Genomic DNA, 24,582 nt, shown 5'->3' on the forward strand with positions numbered 1-24,582 from the left:
AGCCACTTGAAATGTTAGGAGGCTTTCCCAAGGTCAAACAGGAAGTCAGTGTCAGAGACAGAACCTCAGTCTCCTGATTCCCAGCCCCATGCCCTAGTAACAATGCCCAGGCTGGGGATTTAGGGGATTTGTGTGCCTAGCTATGTGGGGACAATCAGGGTGATCTTCCCCCATGTGTGGGAGGGGAGGTGAAACTTGCATTGGAATAAGTGTGTTTGGGACCAGTCCCCTCTGGCTCCCACTCCACCACCAAACAAACCAGCCCGCCCCACTGCCCCGTCTCTATGGTTCTTCCTAGCCGGGAGAGAGTGGCGGACACTGCCTGATTATATGCACTGGAGGATAAACCATAGAGACGGAATACACAGGCCTGGGAAAGGGCTCTTCCTCTCTAATAGGCGGTGTTCCGGGTGGGCGTGGTCACGCTAATTAAACCGTGGCCAGGTAATTGGTTCGTGAGTACGTGGGGGCGGACCTATGCTAATCAAAGGGGCTTTCCGCCATTTGATTGGCTAACGCGGACGCAGGGCGGAGTCGCTTTGCTGCCCGGCCGCGGGTCGGCCGGGCTGGAGGGGTGGCGGCAGAGGTAGAGCGTCTCGTCTCCAGGGGGTGGGGTGCTCCTGGCGCGCTCCCTTAGCATGGGTTCGAGCTGCGGCCGCGTCTGCTGGAAGTGGCGGTCTCCTCTCCGGCGCCTCGCGGGTAAGGGGGCCGTCCGCTTGCCGGGCTGGGGCTGGAGAGCGGGCGCATGGGAGCCTGGCTATAGGGAGACTCGGGGGGGTCTGGGCCCCAGGCTATAGGGGAACTGGGGGGGGGGTATGGGCCCCTGGCTATAGGGGGACTGAGCTGGGAGGGCATAGGAGCCTGGCCTGGCTATAGGGGAGCTGGGGTGCGGGTATGGGAGCTGACTATAGAGGGAGCGGAGGAGGGCATAAGAACCTGGCTATAGAGCAGTGGCTCTCACCCTTTCCAAACTACAGTACCCCTTTCAGGAGTCTGATTTGCCTTGGTTACCCCAAGTTTCACCGCTCTTAAAAACAACGTGTTACAAAATCAGACATAAAAATACAAAAGTGACACTGCACTATTATTGAAAAATTGCTGACTTTCTCATTTTTGCCATATAATTATAAATAAATCAATTGGAATATAAATATTGTACTTACATTTCAGTGTACAGTCTATAGAGAAGTATAAACAAGTCCGTGTCCGTATGAAATTTTGTTGTACTGACTTTGTTAGTGCTTATTCTGTAGCCTGGTGTAAAAGTAGGCAAATAACTAGATGAGTTGATGTAACCCTTGGAAGACCTCTGTGTACCCCCAAGGGTATGTGAAACTGTGGTTCAGAACCACGCCTATAGAAGGACTGGGGAGCCTGGCTATAGAGGGACCTGGGGGTGTGTGGGGAGATGGGAGCCTGGCTATAGAGGGACTGGGGAGCCTGGCTATAGAGGGACTGGGGAGCCTGGGGGAGCAAAAAATGGGGAGGGAGGGAATTGTTGGGGTAGGAGCTGAGCTATGGAGTCAGTGACTTGGAAATTTAGGGGTGCAGGGGAATGGGGATTATGTAGCTGAGAGAATGCAAGGAGCAATGTGACAATGAGATGGAAATGGGAAAGAAGAGGCGAGAGAACCACCTGACACTTTAATGTCCAGGCCCTTAAGAACGTCAGCTGGTTGTGAAGCCTGGGAAGTAACTAAGGTGAAGCCTGTGTTCATGAAAGGTGCTTGGGCCGATTCCAAGGATGCCAGAGCCTTCGCTCAGGGAAGTGATAGTCCAAGGGAAGAACAGAATAGAGCTACGCTGAAATGGCCAAAACACAGATCCTGTCCCCCAAATAAAGTTGTGCCCTTTAAGTTATTTGCTCTCGGAAAGAGTTAATAAAGCAGAGCCCCCCCCCTTGAGGCCCCTTTGGGCCTGTTTTTTTTTTTTTTTTTTGAAGAGCTGAACACCTGCAGCAACTGTTGATTTCAGCTGGAGTTGTGGGTGCTTTGCACTTCCATAGTCAGGCCCCATGTGTCTCAAGTTAAGTAGCCACAATCCCTCCTGGAAATGTGGTCCTCAGTGATGTAGGAGTGGTTAGCAAGACTGCTGATGACATTAAATTGTTTTAGCTGATTAAAAACAAAGCAACCAAAACCACTGCAGACTTGTGAGATGGATTTGGACACAATGCGGGGGGAGTGAGCAATGTAAGGGCAGATAAAGTTCAACTGGATACATATACAGCAATGCATATTGCTAAAACTACCTTAAACTTCTCATCTGCGGCTAGGCTCTGAACTTGCAAGACTTTTTCCAGAAGAAGATTTGGAAGTAAAGGGAGACAGAGCTCAATGCAGATATCTGTCCTGTGTTGAGTATCGATCTAATTAAAAACAATAAGACTAAGACACTCAGTGTTCTGTTGAAGGGAGGAGACCTATTTAAAAAATGATATTGTATCAAACGATACATGCTGTGCGGTCCAGTTTATTACCTCAGTTTATGAAAAAGAGAGCAGAGATGGAAAAGATCCAGAGGGGGTAAAAGAGAGAGGTTTTGAGGGACTTTTATGCAATGAAAAATATAAATACTAGAAGTTAGCCATAAACTACAGTAGATTTAACTATGACTTTCAAAGCTATGATCAACTCTTCCTTTTATTCCTGTCCTGTAACTTGAGTGCAAAAGATCACTTTCTTTAAAGTAACCCTGTCCAATAAAAAATAGTGTTGTAAATAAACCACCAATTTTCTGATGTTAGTAACATCTGGGGTGACTAGAAGTAAAAGTACTCTGTAGTGATGCCTGTTTGAAAGACTCCACCATATCCGTTAGCATTTGGAGAGTGAGAGCCCCCTTCCTTGTTAAACACCTGTACATTTGGACACAGGAGTGTGTGCCTTGGTGGGTTGTTCATTAGTAGGATACAGAGACCCATTGCTGGTTTAAGATCAGGTCGATAGTGACTAAATTGTTGCCATCTGACTACTGCTGAAAGGCCTTGGCAGAATGATCTGGTTTAGTCCAGTACACAATGAACAAATAGCCAGGATGGTGGTTTTTGAGATATGGACAATACTAAATTGGGGCCCTGGTCTGCAGTCTCAGCAGAGAAGCCGAAGTTTGAATGGACCATGGAAACTGAACTACTTTATGTCCTTCTAGGTCAGGGTGGAATGGGGAGGACACTTGCATTGCCATTGCATGTGCCGTAGCTGTTTTGTAGAGAGAGGATTTCAGTCTCCAAGGACATCTGACTGCCGCCATTCACCAGGCGTAGATTCACGAAAAATTACCCACCCCTGCAAGCATATACCCTCCTCCTTTCTGAGAAGAAAATTCTGTTCCTATCTTGCACTTCTGTCATGCCATTCCTCTGAAGTCATCAAAGTGCTTTAATTAAAGTATTAATTAATGAAGTCCCAGTTTCCTTGTGAGGTAGACAGGAATTGCCCCACCTGATTACAGGTGGGCGAACAGTGGCAAAGTCCCAAGGCAAGCCAGTGTCGGAGTCTGGAATGGAATCCAGGACTCTTGACGCCTACTCCTCTGTGCTAACTACCTTCCCCAGACACACTCCATTTCTAAAAGAGTCCAGTTGACTCTGCAGGTACAGTGTGAGTGGAGCTGGGTAACTGCTTCCTAAAATAGATATAAATATCAAGGGCACTGAAGAAAAATATCAGGGTTTGGCAGGGAGTTGTAGTCCCCGGCATTTGACCCCGATGCATTTTTGCTTTGAATGTCTTTGTACTTAGTGGACTAAAACTTCTCAGCTGACTACCAAGGCTGTGCTGGACTATGACTGAAATCACTATTGTCTCCAGCCCTTCCGGTTGCTGTTTAATCGGATCACGTTAAAGTTTATCGATGACCTGTTCTCTGAATAGCCTGCGGTGTGGGGAACGCGAAGCGCTAGATTGCCGTGACAGCGAGATCTTTTGTTGGGCTTGTCACTCAGGAGGAAAATCTCAAGTGGCGGGCAGCAGGATAGTTTCCTCCTAGCCCCCACCTGATAATGAAGTCAGAGGTGGAAGGGGAAGTCATAGTATCCAGTCCGCTGTGCAGAATGGAGTGCTGAAAGGGACTTAAAAGATGAAATCATCACAAGGGGAGTCATCCTATGCCCCCTTTCAGTAAAGAGTCCCTTTGAAAGGGGAGGTCTGTTACCTAGCAGAATCCCTGGGCACATCCCTGATGTTTTCCTGTTGGTGGCTTTTCTTTCCATGGTATACGTGTTTCTAAGGGTAACTTCTACCCTTCCGTTTTAATTGGTTCTAAGTCCTGTGTTTGCTTAATGCAGAAGGACTAGCTCTTAGAAGCCTTTAGCACCCCTCCCAGTTCTGAGGTCCAGTCAGCGTGCATGGGAAATCCTAGCAGGATAAAGGCATTTGTGTCAAGGGTGCTATTTTCTCTGCTCACTGACTCTGCTTTTGTGCTCTTTGCTCAGGTTTCAGCAGGCTGCTTTCCACAGCTGCTCTCGCTCCTCAGATATGTGTTGTGGGGAGTGGACCTGCTGGGTTTTACACCACCCAGCACCTCCTGAAGGTAACTGGCTTCCGTTCAACATAAGAGGAGATATTCAGCCTCTTGCTTGCTGGCATATGGGCCGTAGACATCCCATAATTCAGGGAACGATTCTCTGGTGCCTGCACTGTGTTGGGCTGTCTCCATCAAGCCTATAAGGCTGTCACTATAAATTAAGGCAAAACTATGCTTCTGTAATAAGATACACCACAAATATCTGTCTACTGGGCTTTTAAAATTTTTAATCCACAAAATGCTGGTAACATTCATCTATAAATATATGGACACCAGGGAGAATTGCTTTAGGTCCTTCTCCATATTGACTAAGCCAAACAAATGAACAAACAAATGTCACGTAACAGTAAATGTCAGAACCTTAGTCGATCAGTTATTGGTCTGGCGATGAGAATAGATTACAAAACCCGCAGAGAGTGCTGCTAGTGATAAGTCACATCCATAGTTGCTTAATCAAGTGAGGTCACTTGCTTTTTGCTGTCTCTGAAGTACCCTTGAGCATGCTGGGGTATAATACTCTGCATGTTAGCCATTAATGAACTTCAAGGACAAATTTCAGGGCCACTTAATCTCCACAAATAGCATGAGAGAGAGAGAGAGACGCTGTCTCAAAGTACTAGCTGCTAACGAAGTACTTAAAGCAAAAAATCTGACTAAAATACATACCAGCTACAAACCTAAAATGTATATAATCGACAGTAAGATTTTAGGATCTCGGCCGGCATTGTTAACTGCTGTTGGGGGAGCAAAAGGGGTTAAATCTGGGGCATCTTTCACCCAATATACATCGGCAGCAATTGCTTAAATCCCCAGTGCCAAACTCTCCATGATGGGCTGGTCAGACGTGGATCTCTGCAGGCAATGTGTTGCAGCATCTCCTATTCCTTTCACTGACCTAGTGGGCCTGTCCTAGGATAAAATAGTTATTGCACAAAAAACAAACCAGCCACAGTCTCTAGCTCAGTATGGGGTTCCTATTGGTGCGAGTTAATGAATCTTCAGGTCAGAAGGTAGATCCTCTTGTTAAGTTTCTTTAAATAATTCCTTTCCTCTTTCTATTGGGGCAGGCTGGCAAAATCCACAGTATCCCAACCTCATAGACTTTAAGGTCAGAAGGGACCATTATGATCATCTGGTCTGACCCCCTGCATGCTGCAGGCCACAAAACCGTCCCCCCCCCCGAGAATGTGGTTTAGAAGAACACAGGAGAGTGTTGCTCACAAGCCTGAAATATACTAGAAACGTGCGATATTTTGTATCTGGTGCCCACATACTAATTTTTTAAACATTCAACAGGGATGGGAATAGACCGGCCGGTCTAATTTCCTTTATTCTGTGCCAGCACTCTGTGCATTTCAATTTACTTTTATTTAGGTGATTGCCTAGAAAAGGTGAGTGTTATTGTGGCAGCTATTCCTATACAATCAGCCTGTTTTTGTCACCATTGTATGCTCCTCCTTGCTATCTGAATGCAACACCTTACAACCAAAGTTAAACTAAAATACAGCTGCGCTGATGTGTATGTTCTTGCCCCAGCTGGATTTACCAGATGTTTTGTGATCTGTGCATTGAAGTAAAAGAAGACCCTTGATAAAGACTGTAGAGGACACAGAGGATAGGCCATATCTTGCCTTCCGTCCCTGCATGATGATGATCCCGGTGTTCAGGGAGTTTAGCTGGGTGCCACTGACCTACAGACTCCCAGCACGTCTCTCCTTGTTTTTTCTCATATGCCAGAGCTCTCTCCTGAATTGTTTGCTGTGCCTGCAGATTCAAGAAGATCAGTGTCTCTTGATGTGCAGCCAGTTTCCGCAGCAGACGGTTGATGTTGGGCCCCTGTTGTTAGCCACTTAGCTTGTGTGCTTTTGTTCTCGCTTGATTGCTTATATTATAACTGTGAACTTGCTCTTCTTCTCTAGCACCACAGACTGGCCCGGGTGGATATTTATGAGAAGCTGCCAGTTCCCTTCGGCCTTGTTCGTTTTGGAGTGGCACCAGACCACCCTGAAGTCAAAGTTAGTACTGGCTTTCCCCTCGCCTCGCAGGGTCAAGGTAGGGTGACCAGATGTCCCGATTTTATAGGGACAGTCCCGATTTTGGGGGTCTTTTTCTTATTTAGGCTCCTATTACCCCCCCCCCGTCCCCTGTCCCAATTTTTCACACTTGCTGTCTGGTCACCCTAGGTCGAGGGGTGGTGGAAATGGAGAGTCCGTGTCGATAGCTTTGTCCAAGAGTTGTGAACTGGGTGTGGTGATCCACTTACACCATTGTGAGCTGAGGGAAGTCGTAGGTCCTCTCAAGAGAGGTATAAGAAGTGCCAGTGTTGGGGTGCAATTCTTGTTTGTAGGGGATTCTCTGTCGTGGGGCCTGTTTTCTGTTGCCAGGCCAGGTGTGGTCAGGCATTCCAAGGACAGAAGTGACGTTTGCCGAATAGACAAGGCTACTGGGAAGCAGAGGCGTTGGCGACTAAAGTGAGGGGGAAAAGTTTGGAAATGGGGGGAGGTGCACAGGGCCGTCCTTACCCATACGCAAAGTATGCAGCTGCGTAGGGCACCCCAAATTTCCTGGTGCCCTACGCAGCTGTGTGCTGCTCCAGCCCCTGCTCCGCCTCTTCCCCAGAGCCTCCGCCCCAGCTCCATCTCTTTCCGCCCCTCCACCTCTTCCCCAAAGCCCCCACCCCTGCTCTGCTCTGCCCCTTCCCACCCCTGCTCCACTCCAGCTCCGCCCCCACTCCCCTGAGGACTCCAGAAGCGGTTGGGCCTGCCCTCACCGGTAAGTAGAGCGACCTGGCCCCAGCCTGCTCCACTTCCCTGGCTCCCAGCCGTGCTGCTGGCGAGTGCTGGGGGGCAGTTCCCCCTGCCTCCCCAAGCCTGGGAGCAAGGGGAGTAGAGCAGGCTGGGGCTGGGTCACTCCACTTACCGCAGGAAGTGGCCAGCCTCCCCATGCAGAGGCCTGGGGCCAGTCTCCCCCACTGTGGAAGCCTGGGGCAAGGCTCCACACAGCCCCCACCATGGGGGGGTGGGCTGCATAGGGCACCAAAATAGCTAAGCCCTGGAGGTGCATATAAGAATGAATTGCTGCACAGTCTGATTTCAAGAAAGAGCTTTCATATTAAAAGCTGGGAGTGTCAGGCAAGGATATCTGTGGCAGAAGGTCAGTGCTGGGATTGTTCAGTAGCACTGAACGTAAGAACGGCTGGAACTTTGAGTTGTTCCTCTTGATGTTGGTGAGGGCTGTTCAAGGGGCACAATTCAAGTTAGCAAAACTTCCAGCCAAGTGTTTTTTCAAATGGGCAACTCGTACTAGCAGTGAATGGATCTTTTTTTTGTTTCTATTTTTTGCCATTTGTCGCTTCCTTTTGACAAATCTGACTGGTGTGGTGCCAAGCCGTGGATAACTGTGTTTATTTTAAAATGAAATATTCAAGCCTTTGTCAGATAAGAGCTATGCGTCCCAGAACAGCCAGCATGAATTAGAGAGGGAGACGCTGACCTATAGCTTCAAGGCCACATGGGGGCGTTGGGGACCTATACATCCCCAGACCATGCCGCTGTCTCCTCTCTGGCTGGGCTTTGTAGGACGTGCTGTGTGGCTGTTAAATTTAAACCCTTTAAAACTTCTTTTGACCCAACAGAACGTAATCAACTCATTTACTCAGACGGCGCATTCCGATCGCTGTTCCTATTATGGGAACGTCACTATCGGAAAGGACGTGACGGTGAAGGAGTTGCAGCAGGCTTATCACGCGGTGGTTCTGGTGGGTTAATGGTCTGTGTGTCTAGTGGGGAAAGGACTGGGGTGGTGTTGCGATCAGATCCAGCACGCTTCACTCCTTCCTTCCGAGTTTTGGGGTATTGAATCTGTTGGATTCCCCCACTGTTTAGCCCTTCCTGTCAAGTTTGGTTTTTAAGGGAGAGGGAATCTCTCTCTTAGGTTTTTATATGTTCTCCATCATTGTAGTGTCTTAGCTCCTCACAATTTTTTAATGATTTATCTTTACAACACCCCTGTAGGGCAGTGCTGGTGGGAAACCAGGGCACAGAGAGGCTAAGTGACTTACCCAAGTCACACAGGAAGTCTGAGGGTATGTCTTCACTACCCGCAGGATTGGCGGGCAGCGATCAATCCAGTGGGGATCGATTTATCGCGTCTAGTCTAGACGCGATAAATCGACCCCTGAGCGCTCTCCCGTTGACTCCTGTACTCTACCACTGCGAGAGGTGCAGGCGGAGTCGACTCACCGCGGTGAAGACACCACGGTAAGTCGATCTAAGTACGTCAACTTCAGCTCCGTTATTCACGTAGCTGAAGTTGCATAACTTAAATCGATCCCCACCCTAGTGTAGACCAGGGCTGAGGTAGAGCAGGGAACTGAATCCCCATCTCGCTGGTCACAGATGAGTGTCTTAACCAATGAACTGCACTTTCTCCTGAGCATGAAGTGAACAGTGTCAGGTCTGAGGTGGTGGGGGATGAAATTCGCTCTATTTCGGCTAGAAAAGAGGGTGTTTGAATCTGTGAGTAGCTGTGCTGGTGAATATTTCCTGTCGTCATTCGGCCTGATGTGTACATCCCATAGCGTGTTGCTGATCTGGGGACGGTTCACCTCTGTGGTGGACTGTATCCCGTCCTGTCCTGTAGAGAAATGGCTGAGCTAGTAGCAGGGAAATGTCTGTTCCTTGTTTTCCATTGCTGAATGGAAAGAAACTCCCCTCCTGACTGGAACTATCGTTCTGAGTCCGGTGCCCTGGGGAGTGCATGTGTCTGTGGCATAGTCCACCATAGTTCTCCTTGCTGCCAAGACGCTGGAGAAAATAGCTGCTAGTCTAAAAAGCGACAGGCTTTATGGCTATTTGGGGAGCGAGAGGCGGGTCCCAGAGGAGGAGATGCAGTTACGTTGCCCTTGCCCTAAAAAAGCAGCTTGAAAGCCCCGCTCTCCCTCGCCGCACCTCTGTGTCTGATGTAGTCCAGCCTGGCTAGACCAGTGTGATGAGCAGGGCGTCCTGCAAGCCGAGAAGAGCCGATAATTCCACAAAACTCACTAGGGTCTTTGCTGTGCTGATCTACTATCCCAGGAGGTGCCCGGATATTATGGTGATTGGCAGCAGTACAGTATCCAAGGGATGCAATGGCTCCTCTGTGTTGTGTTTGTGGAGCTGGAGATTTGCATGGTGTGTGATATTTGTCCCCGCATCTAGTGGCATGTGTATGACTATGGGAATGTTGCTTCTGTCTCTGCAGAGCTATGGTGCTGAGGATAACCGGATCCTTGGAATCCCAGGGGAGAACCTCTCGGGGGTTTATTCAGCAAGAGCGTTTGTGGGCTGGTACAATGGACTGCCTGAGAACAGAGATGTAAGGGTTTGTTTTTTCCTCTCTTGCCTTGCCTTTGCGCTCTCCGTGCATCTATATGCAGTCCTCCAACTCTGGATTAGTGCCTGCCTGAAAGGCTTGCAATTGAAAAAGATTAGCAGACGCAAAATTAAATCCTTCTCCGATGTTAAAAATGTGAATAATTTTCACGTCAGTAAGAGAGGATTAGCCAGCTCTGTAGATTGGCAGCACTTCTTGGAGAGGACATAAGGAAGCCCGAAAGGGACACTTTTAGGGCTGGGGAGATTAAGCTGGCTTGTCAAAATAGTAGACACTCACAGAGATTCCCTGTGAGAGATATGGTAATCCAGAAGACCTACAGGAGTGGGGGCCCAGGATGCGCTGAAAGAGATGCAGGCTGGGGAAATAACTGAATGTGTTGTAAACTAGCCATTCTGACAAAGCCACACTAGGCAACTGCATCTGAGGGAGTGACTTTTCAGCATACCTGGGCCCTTTTACCTGGGCTAGAGTGAAACAGGAGGCCAAAGAAAACTTCTGCCTTTGTAACAAGGAGGGGATGGAGAGAACCAGCCTTAAGTGTGGTGAAGATGCCAGGATTGACCGGGTGTCGAATGTACTATTCAGTGGGATCTCTCTCTCCATACAGCTGAAGCCCGACCTAAGCAGCGAGACAGCCGTGGTCCTGGGGCAGGGGAATGTAGCTCTGGATGTTGCCCGAGTTCTGCTGTCTCCACTCGATATACTCAGGGTGAGTTGAGGGAGGCCTGTAAAACATAGAATGCAAGGTGCAGAGTTTGTATGAAGGGCCAGAAATCTACTTCAAATTCATTAGGGTTTGATGTAAGAGGGAAACCCAGACAAAATAGCTGATTAAAACAACCACATGTAGACTCATCTGTGGGTCTTGTTTTCAAGCAGAGCCTTTCTCCCTCATAGCCTGCTTCCCCTCCTGCTCTTCCCTGCAAGGGAGTCCTAGTCCTAGGTTTGTAATACCCAAGCGTTGCTATGGGAGTGATTGGGGGAGTCACGGATTCAGCATTAGGTTCTGGCTGATGGCACCAGCAGCTGGGCTGGTGGAAAAAGCATATTTGGTGCTTTAAAAAAAAGGCAAGGAAAGCACCATATTCCAATCCAGTCTACAATGCTCTAGAGCTTTCCCCAGTGAGAAACGTTCTCCTTACGTACCCGAGAGCTAGAGAATGCAGAAATAGGGCTGGGATTCTCCCAGAACCAGCTGGCCTCTTCTGTAGCACTCGGGGCCCTTCATGGTGTGGAGTTCATCACTTTATTTTGTCCCACACAACCTCAAACTCAGTTTTTTAAAGGCAATGAATGAGGTTCTGGCCCTTTCTCCTTGTAAGCGACAAAGAGGGAACTGCAGCCTGCCCCCTGCTGGAGCTGCTGGGAGGTCAGAAGTTTAGCCTGGGTTTCTCTTTTGGAAAGGGTGCGCCTCTTCCCCACGCATCTCTGCTTCCTAGGGTCTTAGTGATAGCAACAGCCTTAGCAGTACCCGATGTGCCTGCTCTCCAGCCTCTTAGATCTTTTCCCTACCATGCTCCCAGTTTGATAGCTGGAGGCTTGTTGGCAGCAGCTGCTGCCCCAGATGTTAGCAGCAAGGACCTCCCAGAGCTTTCTGTCCCTCTGGAACTGAAAAGAGGCTGATTGAAACTCAACTACTACCTCCAACATTAATGGCTAAATTTAAAAAAGCTTGGGACTTTGCCAATGTTTAGAGGCCTTACATAGTTACACTGATTGGGAAGTGAGAGCTGTGCTTCAAATGATGTGGTCTTTGGGACCAGAGGCGGTACTCAGCCCCGGTACAAGGGGGACATGGCACTTGTCTATGAAGTGCAACGTTCCCAAAGCCGACTCTGTGCCTTTGTCAGATTTGCTCCTTTTTTGTGCTGAATGTAGGTTCTTCCCCGCTTTTATCTCTGTGGCGCTAATCCCGCTACAAGCGAGTGAGTCTGGAAGTTTGTTGCACCTTGGGCATCATCAGTAAAACTGTCAGCGAGTTCTGTTTGCAGAAGCTTTATCTGAAGGGGGAAGGAAGAGGCAGAAAAGAGCCCTGCTGAGCTTTTCACATTGTCTAGCTTGTGATGCTGACGGTTAGGGAAAACAACGTGTTTTGACTTCTGAACTGAGCAAATCAGATTTGGAACCCTTTGAGGTATAGTCCAGTGGAATCTCTAATTAGTCTGCGCTCCTGAGTAGCATGGCCCTTCTCATTTCTTTTCTGTTGTAAGGAGGCTTCGCTGGGCGTTTTATTCTACAACCCTCAGCCACGTTTTTCAGTGATGCTGGTATAGATCCCATCACAGTCTAAGTCAATAGGGGAGTTTTCTCCATTGTAGGGAAGAGTAAAAGGGCAAGTCACGAAATGCCCCTGTGTGAATCCCTACAGCAGAGGAGATTAGAAAGGTGAGGTTCCTCGCGCTGTTGGCCCCAAGCTTTAAATGGCTGACTGGTTTGGGGTTGTGTGTGTGTTGTTTAATTTTTTTAGCATCCTCTTAAAAGGCTTTTAAAGAAGGGAGATTTCCCTTTGAGCCTGCTCAGTAAGGAGTTACCTTGTTAACAGTGTGACAACTGCAGACAGTTAGTCTCTAAGGTGCCACAAGTACCCCTGTTCTTTTTGAGTATTTTCAGTGAGTGCTGTGTTAAGGCGTTAGCTGTGAAAACCACCTCATGCAAAGGGAGGTGGCTTTGCCTGGGCAAGCAGATGCCCCGCTGTTTTCAACTTCCTGCGCTGTGCCTTCCTATCTCTCCCACCACCCTCCTTCATGGTCCCATCTTTGTCTTGCAGAAGACTGATATCACTGAAGGCTCCTTGGCAGCCATAGCCTGCAGTAAGGTCAAGCGTGTGTGGCTTGTTGGGCGGAGGGGGCCCCTCCAGGTAGCTTTCACCATAAAGGTAAAACTGATTCGTTTGAGCTTAAGGATACTGTAATGTAACAGGATTCGCTGTGACTGTAAATCTAACCCTAAGCCCCTCTTCTGTGGGTCTAGTTAATTCAACATGAGCTGTTGAATCCACTAATTGTGGCTTCCAGGGCCTACAGGAAGGCACGTGAATGCTGGCATCCTGGTTACTGTGCCCACATGCTGAACTCAGCCTCCCGCCTGTAAAGCAGGAGTTGCTAGCCTGTGCCGCCGGTATGGTGGGAATGGCTTCTCTTTTGGATCTGTGCTGTTCTTATGGCTTCTCTGCCTTATCCACACACGGCACAGTGAGGCATCACGTCTTCCTGTCTGACGTTCCCAGGAGTTGCGGGAGATGATCAACCTGCCCGGTACCAGACCTCTCCTGGCCCCTGCTGACTTTACAGGCCTTGGCGATGTTATTAAAGGTGAGGAAAGTCTGCCCAGCACAACGCAGGTTGGATGGTGAGATTTCCATGGTGGGGTAAATACCCATGGGCTCTATCCGGGGGAGCTCTTGGAGATGAAGGACGAGGCCAGGGGGCCTTGCCCTGCTTTCCAATCCGGTTGCTAAACTAAAACAAAACCAGTGGGCAACTTTACCCTCCCCTCATCGCCCTCGCATCTTGGAAACCAGTCTCTGATTCCTGCCTTGCTCTGTGTTGTTACCTGATCGGATGCAGTTGTTATGGTCTATTGGGTTGTAATGAGAGAGATAATTTCTTCTTCCCCTTTGTCCTCACTCGCTTGCTAGACCATAAGACTTCAGAAAAAGCCTTGCAATGCCCTGATTGACTAGCACATGAGTTCCACCTGGCTGAGCCACAGTGACCAGAAGGTCAACGGGCTGAAACAGCAGCACGGTTGCCCTGGTGGAGAGTATTCAAGGATGGCTAGTAGCAGGAGAGCTGCAACACCACCTGTGTCTAGAGGAAATGGACGTTCAGCTCTTACCTGCTGCACGTTCCAGCGTAGTTTGTCTGCTCAGGCTTGTATCAGCATCACATGGGCTGTTGGGGAGTGATGGGGAGATGGATCGTGAAGGGCAGGGTCAGTGTGTGACTTTCAGTGAAGGAGAATCCAGGTCTGAAAGCCCATGTTCCGAGCTAAACTGGAAGGAGAGTTGGGTTCTAAGGTGCCCTTGGACTTTCTTCTCACTGTTGAATTCAGAGGCTGTGGCTTTTGGCAAAGCTGTTCCCAATTGTCCTGCTGTGCCTGGCACCAGCTATCTGCCTTATTCATGGTTTAGAGCAGGGGTCGGCAACCTTTGGCACGCGGCTCACCAGGGTAAGCACCCTGGCGGGCCAGGCCAGTTTGTTTACCTGGCGCGTCTGCAGGTTCGGCTGATCGTGGCTCCCACTGGCCGCGGTTTGCCGTCCCAGGCCAATGGGGGCGGCGGGAAGCAGCGGCCAGCACATCCCTTGGCCCACGTTGCTTCCCGCCGCCCCCATTGGCCTGGAGTGGCGAACTGTGGCCAGTGGGAGCCGTGATCGGCCGAACCTGCGGATGCGGCAGGTAAACAAACCGGCCCGGCCCGCCAGAATACTTATTCTGGCGAGCCGCGTGCCAAATGGTGCCGACCCCTGTTTTAGAGGCTTGCAAATGCTGAGCATTAACTGTACGTTGGTCCAGACTCTCCTCCTTGCGTGGTCCCTCTTTAGAGACTGACGGACCTTTGTTCAGGGTTCCTTAGGCTCCTGCCTTGCTCCTTTAATTTTAGATGTTCCCAGACCCAGGAAGCGTCTGACCGAGCTGATGGTCAAATCGGCCCTGGAGAAACCTGGTGAGAAAGAGGCCGGTCGTTGGGCATCAGCAACCAAAGAGTGGGGCTTGAAATTCCGGCGCAGCCCGCTGGAGGTACTGTCCGCTGCTGACGGGAAGCAAGCAAGAGGCATCCGAATAGCCGTCACCAGGCTGGAGGTATGGACTCAAAGTTCTCTCTTTCGAAGGATTTGCCCTCCCCATGCTTGGCTGTCTGTGTTGCTGGGAGATGAGTAAAAGTCTGTTGCATCCATTTGGATCTGGAAATCTCTGGGGAACCCTTCTACGTTAATCTAAAGACAGCTTGATACGCCTGGTCTAATTAGAACCAGCAGAACTGCCTGCTGTCTGAGCAGCTGGAATGGCAGATTCTTGGGAAGTCAGCCCAAGGGCTCCCCCAGGAGCTGTTTCTGATACAAGGGGAACTTTCTGTCCATTGGTATTCATTGTTTGCAATTGGAGAACGCGCCAATAACCCAGCCTACGAAATATTCAGTAACGGGATTGCCGGTGAATCCAGGAGGGAGAAGGGAGATGTTGCTGTTTCTCCTGGGGGAGAGAAAACTCGATTGCATTTGCATTACAGGCTCTTTAACTCTTTTTTTTTCTTTCTTCCCTCTCCCTCCCGGGGCTATGTAGGGTTCAGGCGAGTCTGCCAGAGCTGTCCCCACTGGAGAAGTGGAGGAGCTCGAATGTGGGCTGATCCTCAGCAGCATTGGCTACCGGAGCCTCCCACTTGACTCGGCTATACCATTTGACCCCAAACTGGGGATCATCCCCAACAGCCTGGGCAGGGTTCAGGGGGAACCAGGTTAGTATGAACGCTCGGGGTTGAGGTTTCCTCATGTGTAGTGTTCGGGTAACAGTGCTTATGAGTGTGTGTGAGCGGCGGGGGAACATGCCTATAGGCAGGTGGAAGGGTCAGTGGCCAGGAGGTTTGTGTGGATAGGAGTGAATGGGAGGGTATGGGCTTGTGTAAAGAACAGGTCTGGGAACTGGGTTCCATCCCTGTCTAGCTCACAGGCTTCCTGTGGTGACCCCTCCTTGGGCAGTTCAGTTATCTGTGCCTCGGTTTCCCCATCCGTAAAAGTGGTGTAATGCCTGCTTTAAAGGAGCGTTGTGAGGCATAAGTCACCAGCATCTGGAAAGCACTTTAACATCCTCGGACAGAAATTGCTATTGACTTGTCAAGTATTGTAGGATTTGGGCCATTTTGTGTCCTTACCAAAAAACCAAAAGGTTACAGTTTTAAAGACCTGTCTCGCATCTTGTAATGTTAATAGCTCAGATACACAAATGACCCAAAAGCATGCTGTAACTGTTGTTAGTTTATTAAAGAGAGATGGCAGCCGGCAATGGCTTCTTAGGGGTAACATTCTTGAGTCACTAGAAACTCCCATAGCAGCTCTACAGTGGGGAGGACAGCAAGGTTGAGACGATGCACTCTCTGCTACGGGGAGGGTAGATACTACCCGAATATATCCCACTGAGCAGATGCTACAGTGATCTTGGTAGTGATCTGAGTGTGACGTATCTTGGTGTCAGCTGTTGTTAACAGTGGCCAGCTACATCTGAGAGGGTGTGGGTGTAAAACTACGGTGGATAAGGAAATATAGATCTATATCAGGGGGGTGGCCGTGTTAGTTTGTATCTATAAAAACAACAAGGAGTCTGGTGGCACCTTAAAGACTAACAGATTTATTTGGGCATAAGCTTTCGTGGGTAAAAACCTCACTTCAGATGCTAAGAAGTGAGGTTTTTACCCACGAAAGCTTATGCCCAAATAAATCTGTTAGTCTTTAAGGTGCCACCAGACTCCTTGTTGTTTTTATAGATCTATATCTAACTCTTGAGTCCCTTCAAGCTGAAGAGACAACTGTGTTGGGGAGTTGGCTGGAACCTATCCCTACATGTGTACTGGGGATTGCGTCGGAGCATGTCAGACTTTGTGTAACATGCTGTTACAGGTCTGTACTGCAGCGGCTGGGTGAAGAGAGGACCCACAGGGGTGATTATCACCACCATGAACGATAGCTTTGACACAGCCCAGTCCGTGCTAGAAGATCTCCAGACGGGGGTGCTGCACCTTTCAAGCTCCAAGGAAGGCTTCAAGTCTGTGAGGAGCATCCTGCACAGTCGAGGTCAGTGAACGTGCATACATGAGTCCTTGTGTGTGAGCATCTGTAGCAATGTGGGAGCCAGCCAACCTCCTTCCAGCAAACTCACGCCAAAGTTCTAGGCTGGGACAATGGGTTCATGAACTGTCTCCTGAAATCTGGAGCATGGGCTCTAATTTGACTAAGGAAAAGGGTTTGATCTTGTCTCAGTCTGTAGTGGACGTTTCTCTTCCCCTTGTCTCCTGGGGGGCGATGGGAGAGAACAAATGCCACACACGCTGGTCTGACTGTCAGTCTCTGCATGGGACGTGTGCAGTAATAAGATCACGGTGCTGAGAGTCAGGATTTAATTGCATGGGCAAGGCTGAGTGGACAAAGCTTGCACAGCGTGCTCTCTATTCCGGGTGCTTTTCATTTGTATGGACACTCCCATGCAGGGCCGGCTCTAACTTTTTTGCCGCCCCAGGCAAAAAAGAAGAGCGCCGCGCTGCCGAAATCCCCGCCCCCCCCAGCACCACGCAACCCAAAGCCCCGCCCCCCTTCCAAGCGCCGTGCCACCTGAAGCCCCAGCCCTCCTTCCGAGTGCCGCACCAGCCTCCGCCCCCCCAAGCCCCCGCCCAAAGCCCCTGCCCCCCCCCCCCCAAGTGCTGTGCCACCGAATCCAAAAAAATAAAAATAAAAAATCTAGCACCGCCCTGCCCCAAGGTGCCGCCCCAAGCACGTGCTTGGTCGGCTGGTGCCTGGAGCCAGCCCTGTACCCATGTTTAAATTCCACCCACTCCCACTTAGCATTCGTTTTTGTAAAGTCTGGGTTAGACGTCACTTGCTGATTAGACATATGAAGGATTTCTCGAGTCTCTTAATCCTTTTCACTTTTTGCTGGGAACAGTCTTTTAAATTAAAAAAATAGTATGAACATTATATGATGCGTTTTAATTACAATTTACAGCATTCGCTGAAGCAATAATAAGGTGGACTGCCTAATGGCGCAGAATATGGAGAGACCTAGCTGGGTGCTTGCAGCGCACCTAAGGATTGCTATTTTGAGCACCTCTGCTTATTGTTAGCAAAACGAGGAACCTTGTATATGAAGCTTTTGAGTGGTTACAGTGAATATATTGTGGAGAAAGGTGACAGTCCTGGGTCTGAGATTCTGTTACCCACTGGTCAGTTCAAGGACAGCATGAGCTCCCCACCAATGCTGCACTTCCATAATGCTTCAGTCCTAATCTGGAGGAACCACCTCCAAGAATGCGAGAGGAGTTCGTTCCATGGGCTGCTAAACCTTGGTTTCGCTGCTGAGGCGACCAGAGAGGGTGCTGGTTGTGCTGCTAGATTCCTTGGTGTGAATACAAATCCATTTCATAGATGATACCCAGTAGTCTCAAATATAGCTCCCGCTTTCTACTAATCTAAACCATATTCAAGTCAGCGATTTAGAGAGAAATTTCTACCCTCGGCCTGTTCTCAAAGTCTTTCCTATGACAGATCTCTCCTTGAGCCCTGTTGCACTTAGGCTCATAGGAATGATCACACCAGTTCAGGCCAGTCATCTTACTCCAGTACCCTGTATCTTGCAGTAGCAAACACCAAATTGTGCAAGTAACCCCCTAGTAGGCTATTCCATAACTGCCTATCTGGAGGAAAATTTTCTTCCTAACACTTTGATTTATTGTTGACTTATGCCCTGAAGTATGAGGGTTTCTATCCTTTAATTTTTGTATCCCGTCTAATGTAACTATAAACAGTTTTTATTCTTCATATGAATGATTAATCTGTTTGAATCATACTAAACTCTTAGCCTCTATCTTGTCAGTGATTTCCACAGGGTATTTATGGGAGCAGAGTGCGTAACACAATGTGTCTCCAACCCCGCATTTTATTACTAAAAAAACCCCAAAACCCCACAGGTGGGGGACTGCAATTCTCTTAATTTCAATGTAACAAGGTTTGAAAGTCGTTGCAGGGCCGCGCACGGTTGCTAGCCAAGGGACATTTAAAAGCAGCACAGTCCTTGGGTAACGTGTCGTTGTCAGCCACATAAACAGCGCAGCTGTTGCTATTGAATGGCTTTCCTAGCAATCCTTCCAGGCACATTTGGGGACAGATTAAAACACCCCAGAGGGTCATTTACGGCTGCTGTATTTAAAGGCTTTCGGTTCAAGTGTGCTTCCCTCCAACAGTTCAAGACGTTTGAAGTGAACCAAGGCCGTTTCCCCTACGTGAGTGCTGCGCTGAGTATTGTTATGGCTTGCAAGTGTCTGACTAATCAGATTGGACTGGATCTCTGGAGCCTGTCTTTTAACTGCCTTCATGCTGCTGAGTTTTGAAGGTGCCTGTGTTTGCAAGGTTCTGGTTCTTCTGTTTGCTTGCATGTTTCATTCTTGTTCATTTGGGAGAGATGGACCTGTCCTTTCTCGTTTGTTGTAACACCAGGGGTCCATCCGGTTACCTTCTCAGACTGGGAGAAGATAGATGCTGCTGAAGTGGCAAGAGGCAAGCTGGCTGGCAAACCTCGGGAGAAGATAGTGGATCCTCAAGAGATGCTGCAGTTGATCAGTCACTGAAGATGCCTTTGCACAGCCCTCTGGGTCTGAGAAAGTGACAGACCCACAGTGTATCCCCTGCATCTCCTCGGCAAGTTCCATTCGCTGCTGGCCATGCCTGCCATGGAGGATTGGCACAGTCAGAACTGATTGCTGTTCTTGGAGGCATGGGAGAAGGTGGGTGGCTCCAGAGGCCTGTGGAGCTGTCCGGTAGTGAGCTGGAACTGACTCTGGCTTCTCAAAGCGAACATGAGTTTACACAAGGCCACGTGCTATTGACTGACTCCAGGTCTTTACAGCCTGCAGTCTTGTCTCCAGCCATCTTCCCTCCTTGGGTCAGCCCTATAGGGGGTCACTGCAGTCATCTGGGAGCTCGCTGTAGATTGAGTCACTTGGGCGTTAACCGCTTAGTTAGACCGGGTGCCGCTTAGAGTGAGAGGCCCTGGCTCACTGCTCTCTGATCATTACAAAGAAATTTTACTGCACCTTTGAAGCCAGTGAGAGAAAATGAGTGACTGTCACCTTTCCATTCACACCAAAAGCCTGAAGCCACATGGCTTTATTTCCTTGTAACCTGGGTCAGAGTCCGAGCAAGTTATTTTCTCTCTTTAAATCACCTATAAATAAGCCCTTTCAGGAAGAGGAAGGTGAAGTTGGAGCTACAGTTTTAGTCCAACCTCTTAATCTCTGCCTGCATTAATTTTAGGGCTGGCTGGCCAGCCTAGGCCTGCAGATAGCCTAAGAGCTGTGCAAATGCAGGGTCCTGCTTCTCATCCACTGAGTGAGTGTTGCTTTGTGTGTCTGCAAACTTTACTAGGCAGTCTGTGTCAATAAATCCTGAAGAGTCCTCATCTGCTCAACAGCACTTAATAATGGAAACCTAGACCGGGCCCGGGTTATTTTATTTTTTTAGCCGGGGGATGGGAAATTAGTAAATATATAATTGATTTGTCCCAGAATATCCAGAATCATCTGTGCATTAGTATTTCAGAGGTGCAGCCTGCCCTGATTGTGATTAGCACCAACCTCTTGGCCTTTCTGCTTTTTTATGTAGTCTGTATGTTTTGAAGATTATTAAACAGTCCCCTTTTCCTCTTTGACCAAATCTATTATGTTTTAAATGATTCCAGGTTTTACTGCTAGACTGAGAGCCCCTAATATCCTCTGTTTAGCTACAGAAGAAGTATAGCATCATGCAGACTTCCTTGCTGCTCTGTTAATGTGCTTTCTCCTTAACCTGTAGGGCTACTTGAATGGCTGAGACTGCATTTGTCACATGTAAACTGTTCGGATCCGTTTTTTTATGACAGCATCTGCAGATCCCCTTTGTAAATGTGTCTATTGTAGACCAGGCCTCTGGGTGTTAGGGGAGTTAAATCTCTGTCCTCATGCAACCCTTGGTGTCTCTGCTAAAATGTATCAGTTGTGGTGCTGTTTTGTTGCAATGTGGACACCTGTCTGCTGGGAGGTTCCAGATTGTATTTCCATGCTCAGCATTTAGCCCAATTCTAGACAAGACAGATCTGGGCCTCATCTCTTTTTAAATCTCATTTGCAAACTCGTTAAGAAACTCAGGAAATGTGATGACTGCTGGAAACATCTATGCAAATTAGCAATAAAGCTTGTTGAACAGCTGTTTGTGCGACGTGACTCCTGTTATGTCGTAAGGATGATGCATTTCTAACTCTGAGCTGGAGATTACGTGGATTCTGGATTTGGAAAGGTGATTAAGCTGTTTTTTGGCGAGGCTGTTGACTACAAGGTAATGAAATTGCTCTCTGTCCTGCTTTGGTGCTGGGCATACAGGGACATAACAATAGAGGAAACAATTGAAATGCATTGTGAGTGAGGTATTTGCCTGCGACATGATGTGATGGGCCAGACCTTGCTTGTCTGTAGTGGGTGGTGGTAAATGCTTTTTGTTCATGTCAACAGAGTTCACCTTGAATGTTAATCCCAGAGCACTGTGCTGGCTCTGTACATGGTACGGGGAGCACACACTTGCCTGTAGGATGGGTGGCAGTAGTCAGTTCTGTACAAGCAGGGCTCCATGCCAGTTTTTAGGAAGGGACAAATAACTGAGGGGGATTGAATGCTGTTACTTAGATAGGAATTTGGCCCAGGCCTGGGGCTAATGCCCTCCGGGAAGTGCCATAGGACCATTAAGGATGCACAAGAGGTCAAGATCTAGGTTTTAATATCTTAGGCAGATGAAGGACTTTTTCTGAAGATTATGTCAATTCCTCTCATGTTCGCTGTTCCTTTGAACTGCCCGTTCCATAGCTGGCTGCATGTCATCTGTCCCTGACCGAATTAATTCATCTCAGGATGGAGAGCTGGCTTCCTTTCCCCTTGTCTTCACTCCGCTCTTTCATCTCCGTCTTCAGGGACCAGGGCAATTAAATGTCTCTGGTAAACTTCATTTCCCAATTACAGTCTGTCCATTAGGTGGCGCTGTGATGCCAGTACCGTAACTCCTGAGAAGTACAGCAAGTGCAGTAGAGCCTTCCTAGGGCTGAGTGACAACCTACATTTGATGAATGGTGATGGCTGGCCTGCAAGAGCAAGTGGCTCATAAGCCGCCTTTGTCTCTACTTTATGTCTGCCGGGAGACTCACCTCTCCTGCGGAATTAGGTGGCCAGCCTAGGAGAGATGATTAAAAGATTTTCCTGTGTGCGGGGCGGCTGCCTCCCTCTGTCTGAAATGATGCCCTGTCTGCTTCTGCTTTCGTCCCCTGCTTTCTTGGTGCTTTCAGCTGTTCAGAGTTCAGTGCTGCACTTCAAAGGGAGCTCACCTGCAGTGAGGTACAGTGGCCTGGTTTCTTACTTCTCCCCTTTCCACCTCCCACGCACCAGTAGACATCTCAGACTCAGTTAATTCCCAGGTTTTAAAAATCCCTTCAAGATTCTGTTAAAGTAGGGAGTATTAATCCATTTACAAATACCCTTATTAGACCATTGGGATCATAAACCTTTGAAAGCCTGGACATTTGAGGGTAAGAATCCACAACCAACCTTAGCTCTCCCCAGATATCTCTGTCGTGTCCGTCCTCCACTTCCAGCTGGGTACCTGAGTCCTTCACGTGTGAAGGGGAAGGATGGTTCAGTGGTTAGGGCACTGGCCTAGGAGGTGGGAGACCCGCCTTCATATCACTGCTGTGCCACAGACTCCTTGTGTGCCCTTAGGCAAGTCACTTGATGTCTCTGTGCCTCAGTTCCCCATCTGTACAATGGGGATAACAGCACTGCCCTGCCTCACGTGGGTGCTGAGGATAAATCCATTAAGATTGTGAAGTGTTTTGAGATGGGAAGAAAAGCGCTAAATGAGATTATTTTTATTTTAGCTATTCAAATAAGTATCAGTAATACAGGAGCGTGGGGTCAGGCAGATGGGGCTCCGCATTCATAGCGGAATGGAGGCTGCAAGCCAATTTTCTGCAATGTGTATGTGGAAGGATAGGAGACAAGCTAGAGGTGTTTCTCACTCGCTGTGGATGGAGGAATGAATGTACGACTCACCCACGTCCTCCCTCTGCTCTGAACAGGGTGGAGCTCTGTAGCAGAGTTCCCTTTTGTGGGTTGGTGCCGTGTGGAACTGGTTTTATTGGTTCTGGGCAGAATTAACCTTGCAGATACTTGCCGCTCCAAGTAGCAAGTGCCATGGAGGAGGCTTGAGCTACACCTCAGAGAAGGGGCTACGTGATAAAAGCTTTAGAAAACCTGTCCTATGAGGAAAAGTTGAAAATTGGCCATGTTTAGTCTTGAGAAAAGAAGACTGGGTGGGGGAGACCTGATAAGTCTTTGAATACATTAAGGGCTGTTATGAAGAGGACTGGGAACAATTGTTCTCCATGTCCACTGAGAGTAGGACAAGAAGTAATGGGTTTAATCTGCAGCAAGGGAGGGTTAAACTCTGGAATAGGCATCAAGGGAGGCTGTGGAATCCCCATCACTGGAGGTTAAGAACAGGTTGGACAAACACCTGTCAGGGATGGTGTAGGTTCACTTGGTTCTGCAGCAGCACAGGGGGCTGAATTAGATGATCTCTCCGGGTCCCTTCCAGACCTACAGTTCTGTTCTATGATTCAGATACCTCCCACCCTTGCTGCAATGCTGTTCCCAAATGTGCGTGACATGAGCAGTAAGAAATCCTGCTGCTATGTTTGAAATGTTTGCCCAGCAGGTGGCGATGGTGAACATTGCAGGAGAGTTGCCCCCTGCTTCTTCCTCTCTTGAAAGTGGCACTGAGCTAGCAAGAGAAGCTACTGATACCAAAAAAGTTAGTTTTCTTTGTCACAATTATGTGTAATGGATAAGAAGCCAGGCAATGCAAAGCTGAGCATGACGCACCTGCCTTTCCCCTCCTGCTTCTGAAGGGGGAGAGAACTGAAGAGCTTGAAGTAAAGATAGTACTGGCCTTTAAGTTAAATTTCCCTGCGTTGACAATTTGTGTCGTAGCTTAGCCTCAGTGAAACAGTATAAAACAGCTGAGGCCGATAAAAGACTAGAATGTGGAGAGGAATGTCCTTTATTTTAAGAGCCCATCTAGACGACACAGCCCAGGTCCCCTCACCCAATTACACCACATCTGTTGTTATGTAGGCCAAACCATGGCCCTGCTCTGGAAACTGGCTAACCCTCTGGGCATGTCTGAGTGTTCAGTCAGATTACACGGCCCAGTTACAACAGTGAAAAGTCCCTTCCGTGCAAGATGCTGTACATTTTAAAGTTGGTGCATCCCGGTCCCCTGACTCAGTTGTGTTTTGGGAGGTAGACAAGATAATGCCACTTTTCTAGTAGAGGAGAAAAACAACTGGCTAGAGCAGGTTAGGATAGCTGGTTGCTATTCCTTGGTACTCCTGAGCAAGTCCTATAATCTCTCCGTGCCTCAGTTTCCACATCTGTGAAATGGGGAAGTTGCTACATTTCCTCTGCCATTTGGCAGCATCTAGAAGGGGGCTGCGTTCTCGAGCTGTTCTTGCTTTCAGCCTCAGGAGGGATTTGCGGCTCTGATATCATCCCCTGGAAGACATGCTGTCACCACGCCTAGTGTCCAGGAAGTGACTCCACGTCCCATGGAGGCTGGTCTTTCCTTTGTCATGGGGCTGCTTGGCAAATTGATAAAGATGCAGCATACGAAAAAATCCAAGCAGGTTCCCAGAAGCTCCTGCCCCCGTTGGCCCTGGTGGCACTCCTGCCATTCCAGGGTCGTGCTTTTCCAGGGTGGGGCATGGAACTGTCAGCTGGCACTTAAGTCTGTCGCTTTCTTAGCACTGTGTTTATAAACACATTTTCTTTCTCATGAGCATCAACTGGGCAGCCTCCTGCCTGCTTCACTCACACACTGTTTATTGAAATGTGTATTTAAAGTG

General features: G+C 48.7%; 1 protein-coding gene across 7 annotated transcripts; it reads left to right on the plus strand.

Moving 5' to 3' along the window:
- The first annotated feature begins 482 nt into the window (after positions 1 to 482).
- FDXR (ferredoxin reductase) lies at positions 483 to 20,845 on the plus strand. 7 transcript variants are annotated; one of them, XM_005297450.5, is made up of 12 exons: positions 483 to 699; positions 4,436 to 4,533; positions 6,447 to 6,542; positions 8,162 to 8,284; positions 9,769 to 9,882; positions 10,511 to 10,612; positions 12,671 to 12,778; positions 13,130 to 13,214; positions 14,507 to 14,706; positions 15,187 to 15,358; positions 16,515 to 16,688; positions 19,101 to 20,845. In XM_005297450.5, exons 1-12 carry the CDS (start codon positions 639 to 641, stop codon positions 19,229 to 19,231), a joined length of 1,464 nt encoding a protein of 487 aa, XP_005297507.2. In that variant the 5' UTR covers positions 483 to 638; the 3' UTR covers positions 19,232 to 20,845. The 7 variants fall into 7 exon arrangements, with proteins under 7 accessions (XP_005297507.2, XP_042697031.2, XP_042697030.2 ...); XM_042841097.2 differs by having other exon boundaries at positions 518 to 699; positions 18,848 to 20,845; XM_065562772.1 differs by having other exon boundaries at positions 537 to 699; positions 6,447 to 6,579; positions 18,848 to 20,845.
- Positions 20,846 to 24,582: the final 3,737 nt, after the last annotated feature.

The sequence above is a fragment of the Chrysemys picta genome, chromosome 12 (assembly GCF_011386835.1).
Source record: "Chrysemys picta bellii isolate R12L10 chromosome 12, ASM1138683v2, whole genome shotgun sequence".
Classification (NCBI taxonomy): Eukaryota; Metazoa; Chordata; order Testudines; family Emydidae; genus Chrysemys; species Chrysemys picta.